We start from the raw sequence: 5,727 nt of genomic DNA, 5'->3' as shown, positions 1-5,727 counted from the left end.
GCACTGACCCTCCCGACAGTGCGGCGCTACCTCAGCACTGACCCTCCTGACAGTGCCCGCTCCCTCAGGACTGACCCTGTGACAGTGCCTGCTCCCTCAGGACTGACCCTGTGACAGCACTCGCTCCCTCAGGACTGACCCTGTGACGGCGCCCGCTCCCTCCCTCAGGACTGACCCTCTGACAGTGCCCGCTCCCTCAGGTCTGACCCTCTGACAGTGCGGTCTTTGGCTGAATTCCACTGTGCACTTTGGTGATACTTACGTGATATACTTGTTGTAGAGAACAAATGCACTTTCCAAGTTGCCTTCATCTACGTAAACTGAAGCCATGCGAATGATTTCGACTCCGGAACGGAAGTATCTTCGTGGAGGGACATCATCGTTTACGTCCACTGAGCTGCCCTTCTTGGTGAGAGCCCGTACACGTTCCTCGGGAGACAAGCTGACATCAGAGTGTTCTGGCATTGCTCACTGTCTGCTCTGCCCAGGGGAAAGGATTGGTCAGTGCCAGGTCAAAACACAATGACAATTAGCTCTCAATCACTCTACTCGGCTTGACTAATTGCGAGGGTCACTGGGATCCCTCGGGAAATTAGTCAGGGCTTCGGGCCCTGAACAATTTCCTTAGCGCTTGCCCCAGGTTTAGCTGCAATGCTTTTCCAGTTGAGGATCCTGCAGCCACTTGCTGCTGATCATCACTTGCAAATGGTGGCCAACCTGTGGGTGGCCCTCAGAGGGTGAATACTGCCTGTGAAACTAAATCCATAGTTGGAGCACAAACTCACAGAGATAGGAAAGAAATGCCACAGCGGAATGAAGACTGGCATGTGCTAGATAGGGTAAAAGGACGCCATTTATCCAAAGACTGTCTAAGGTTGGAATATGGAAACAGAGGGAAGTCACTCTGCCTCTTGCATTTCTTCCTCCATTCCTAGCTCCAGATGCCACAGCTCAATAACTTTGATTGACAAAAAGCAGCAAAACTCCGATTTACAATTTATAAATGATCTCCTATCTATCTGCCTCCGTGAAAGAAAGTTTCTATTTTTTAATATTCAATGACTGAGCATATTCAGCAGATGATACCGAAATTGGTGATATAGTGGACAACAAAGACAGTTACATCAGAGCACAGCGGGATCTTGATCCGATGGGCCAATGTGCCAAGGTGTGGCAGATGGAGTTTAATTTAGATAAATGTGAGGTGCTGCATTTTGGAAAGGCAAATCAGGGCAGGACTTATTGGTAAGATCCTGGGGAGTGTTGCTGATCAAAGAGACCTTGGAGTGCAGGATCATAATTCCTTGAAAGTGGAGTCACAAGTAGACAGGGCGGTGAAGAAGGTATTTGGTACACTTGCCCTTATTGGTCACTGCATTGAGAACAGGAGTTGGGATGTCATGTTGCGGCTGTACAGTACATTGGTTAGGCTACTTTTGGAATACTGCATTTATGCCTTTCTTGTCTCCCAATTATAGGAAAGATGTTGTGAAACTTGAAAGGGTTCGGAAAAGATTTAAGGATGTTGCCAGGTTTGGAGAGAGGGAGCAATAGGGAGAGGTTGAATCGGGCAAGGCTATTTTCCCTGGAGCGTCAGAGGCTGAGGTGTGATCATACAGAAATTTATAATATCATGAGGGGCATGGATAGGATGAATAGCCAAGGGTAGGGGAGTCCGAAACTAGAGGGCATAGATTTAAAGTGAGAGGGGAAAGATTGAAAAGGGACCTAAGGGGCAACTTTTTCGTGCAGAGAGTGGTGCGTGTATAGAATGAGCTGCCAGAGGAGGTAGGAGGTAGTGGAGGCTGATACAACATTTACAAGGGTGGGTATATGAATAGGAAGGGTTTAAGAGGGATACGGGCCAAATGCTGGCAAATGGGACTAGATTAATTTAAGATATCTGGTCAGCATGGATGAGTTGGACCGAATGGTCTGTTTCCATACTGTACATCTCTACAACTTTCTAGGTCTTTATCCTTTATTCATTCACAGGATGATGGCGTCCCTGGCCAGGCAGCATTTATTGCCCATCCCTAATTGCCCAGAGGAAAGTTAAGAGTCAACCACATTGCTCTGGTTCTGGAGTCACATGTAGGCCCAGGCCAGGTAAGCATGACAGTTTCCTTCCCTAAAGGACATTAGTGACAATCGGCAATGGATTTATGGTTATCATTAGACTCTTAAATCCAGATATTTGTTAAATTCAAATTCCACGATCTGCCATGGTGGGATTCAAACCCGAGTCCCCAGAATGTTTTCTGGGTCTCTGGATTAACAGTCCAGCGATAATACCACTACGCCATCGCCTCCCTCTTTGGTAAGACAGTACCAAAGATTCCCAAACCTTTGATTGATAAAAAGTGACCTCTATGTTAAAGGGCTAACCTTTTATTCTGGATGGTGATCACTTGCTCTGGACTTTTCAATTTGGAGATACAGGTTTCCAGCATCTACATTGTCTCATCCTGCCTCTTTGCATTCAATGAATATATGAGATTATCTCTTATTCTTCTAAACCCCAGGGAATACTGGCCCAATCTACAACCTCCCTCATATAACAATTTTCTCATCCCTGGAATCAAGCCAATAAGAAACAAGTTTCAGGTCGAGTGACCCTTCCTCTGTCACTCGACCCGAAACATTAACTCTGATATCTCTCTACAGATGCTGCCAGACCTGCTGAGCTTTTCCAGCAATTTATCTTTTTGTGTCTGATTTACAGCATCTGCAGTTCTTCCAGTTTTTAATCAAACTAATAAGTCTTCAGTTCACTCGCTGTAGGGCAAGTGTGTCCCTCCTTAAGTAGAAACGCCAAATTTGTGTTTCGTGGAACACAATACTCATCAAGTAGTCTCACTAACGCCATATATAACTGCAGTAAACATCCTTTAGTCTCATTTACTAGTGCCTTTGCAATAAAAGCAACACATCATGTTTTCCTACTTGCTTCCTACATATGTATATTAGTTTTCTGTGATTCATGTACATGACTTATCTTTCAAAAAGTTCATGCTGATGGTCCCCAAACATGTTGTGATTCTCTAAGCACCATGATACCACTCTCCTAATCATAGATGTTAGCATAGTCCTGATTCCTGTTGTCAGTTTTCTTGTTTGTCATTTACCACATCCCTCTTCTCTTCTTGGCTTTTGTTTGCAACTGTAGGCACCAAGTCTAGAGAAGTCTGGAAGATCACAAGTTTCTGTCCACATTGTCAGTTCCTGACAGCTGTTAATCCTCAGTTCCAGAAGTATCCTCTCAAATCTGTTTCTGCATTTCCTCTAGTGCTCCTATTTTGCTGTGGTGTTGTTTGGAGACCAGAATTATGCACAATATCCATATTACAATCATCTTCAGTGTTAGCTATTCAGAGAAAATATTATAGAATTGTTTGCAGAACAGAAGAAGCTCAGTCTGCTCTCTTAAGCTCTGCAAGAGAAATTCAGCTAGTCTCATTTCCTGATATTGCCTGCTAAACCTGTTTTCAAAAATTTGGTTATCGATGCTGACTCTATATTTCCTGACTTTGGTTGTGAACAAATTCCGTGATTATATAGCAAAGAATTTTTGAAAGTGACATTTGCCAAATTACCTTTGTCTACTATTTCCATATTGGTTGCTTTTAAATCAGCTGGGATATCTTCAAATGTCGTCACTTTGTCCAAAACTGAGACAGCACTCAACTCAGTTCATCAACTTGTTACCTATCAGTTTAGGCAGGTGGATGTGGGTAACAGTAGGATGTATAAAGGACTTGTGGTAAAGATGCCATGAGAGAGTAACTTTGACTGATTGAGCATCGGTTTCACGGTCGAGAATGCAAAGAAAAGGATAAGAACGAGAAGCAACAGATGAAGAGGGCATCAAGGAGATTGCCAAATGGCGGATGGGGAAGTGAGGAGATGGAGGGTAAATCTCCGAAACTGAAGCACAGTAGGCTTGATTGACAGCAAACTGGTTCCAGGTCTTGATGTCACGGGGTGGCGTAAGGTTGCTAGGGGATGAGTCCAGTTGTCAGGGAGTGGGTTTTGATCTCGAGGGGAGGAACCTGGTTGTTACGATGTTGCTGATGCTGGAGTCAGAGATAACAGTGTGGAGCTGGAGGAACACAATAGGCCAGGCAGCATCAGAGGAGCAGGAAAGCTTACGGCTCAGGTTGGGACCCTTCTTCAGAAATCAGGGAGGGGGAAGGGAGCTCTGAAACAAATAGAGGAGGAGGGGTGTGGCTGGGGAAGGTAGGTGGGATCGTGATAGGTGAGTGCAGGTAGGGAATGTTGGGGGTTGATCAGTGAGGTGGGAGGGAAGATGGACAGGTAAAGGAGGCGGGGATGAGAGGGAGATAGGTAGGAGAGAAGATGGACAGGGCTGGAGAAGGTAGGTGGGATGGCGATATGCGAGTGCAGGTAGCCAGTGGTGGGGATTGGTCAGGGAGGTGGGAGGAGCGGATGGGTGGGAGAGAAGACAGATAGGTCAAGGAGGTGGGGATGAGAGGGAGATAGGTAGGAGAGAAGACGGACAGGTCAAGGAGGCGGGTATGAGAGGAGCTGCAGAAGGTAGGTGGGAAGGCGATAGGTGAGTGAAAGTAGGCAGTGGTGGGGATTGGTCAGTGACATCGGAGGTGTGATAGGTGGGAGAGAAGACAGACAGGTCAAGGAGGCGGGGATGAGAGGGAGGGTTGGTCATAGGATGAGGCCAGAGGTGGGGAGATTTTGAAACAAGGAAAGTCCACATTGAGACCATTGGGCTGTAGGTTCCCAAGGCAGAATATGAGGTGTTGCTCCTCCAGTTTCCAGGTGGCGTTGTTGTGACACTGGAGGAGGCCCAGGAGGTGGGGGGCGGAGTTGACATGGTTCATGATTGGAAGGTGTTGTTGTTTGTCGCGAACCAAGCACAGGAGTTCCACAAAGAGGTTTCTGAGCCTCCGCTCGGTCTCACCAATGTAGAGGAAGCCACATCGGAAGCAGCAGATGCAATAGACCACATTAGCGGATGCGCAGGCAAACATCTGTCTAATGTGGAAGGTTTCTTCGGGTCCTTGGAAGGAGGTGAGGGGGGAGATGTAGGGGTAAGTGTAGCATTCCTGCGGTTGCAGGGACAGGTGCCGGGGATGGTGGGGCTAGTGGGGAGTATGGAGCGGACGAGGGAGTCGCGGAGAAAGCGGCCCCCATGGAAGGCAGATAGGGGTGGGGAGGGAAATATATCTTTGGTTGTGGGGTCAGATTGCAGGTGGAAAAGAATGATACGTTGAATCAGGAGGTTGGAAGGGTGACAAGTCATGGCAAGGGTTTTGGGCTCTGGGGTGGAGTCTGGTTGTTAGGGGGCGGGGTTTGATCTGTATGGGCGGAACCCGGTTCTAACCACGCGGGACCTGGGAGTTAGGGGCGGGGTTTGGTATCTAAGGGAGGAGACAATTGTCAAAGGGTGTGGCTTAGTCTGCAAGGGGAGCCCGGATGTCAGTGGGCAGAGCTTAGTCATGACAGGCGGGGCCTAAATGTTTAGGGGCCGGGTTTGTGGAGACGGGCGGGGCCTGAATACCGAGGGACCGTGTTTAAGGCTTCAGGGCGTCTTGTGTGACAAGGTGGGGTGGAGCTTTGTTGTCGGTGGGCGGAGCGTGGTCTCGAGGGGAGGGGGGCTGGATGACTCGAGGCGTGCGTTGCATCTAGGGGTGCCATTGTAGTCGGGGGCGGGGTTTAGTCTGAAAGGGAGGCCTTGGTGGTCGGGGG

General features: G+C 48.0%; 1 protein-coding gene across 5 annotated transcripts in view; it reads right to left on the bottom strand.

The window, feature by feature from the left end:
* LOC109915549 (STAM-binding protein-like) overlaps positions 1-5,727 on the bottom strand; it is a 51,669-nt gene that overhangs the window by 45,435 nt on the left and 507 nt on the right. For 2 of the 5 annotated variants that reach the window (XR_007265814.1, XM_048618478.1), the window contains exon 2: positions 263-480. Coding sequence is in view for 2 of the 5 variants with exons in the window: in XM_048618478.1 (XP_048474435.1) it covers positions 263-465 (203 nt within the window). In the remaining 3 variants the exon portion in view is untranslated. Of the gene's footprint in view, positions 1-262; positions 481-3,596; positions 4,163-5,727 lie in introns of those variants that run through there. The other 3 variants (XR_007265815.1, XM_048618480.1, XR_007265816.1) reach the window with 2 other exon arrangements.

This window comes from Rhincodon typus, chromosome 40, assembly GCF_021869965.1.
Source record: "Rhincodon typus isolate 14 chromosome 40, sRhiTyp1.1, whole genome shotgun sequence".
In the NCBI taxonomy this organism is placed as follows: domain Eukaryota; kingdom Metazoa; phylum Chordata; class Chondrichthyes; order Orectolobiformes; family Rhincodontidae; genus Rhincodon; species Rhincodon typus.
Note: the sequence above shows the minus strand (reverse complement) of the source record. Positions and strands in the feature narration are given on the sequence as shown.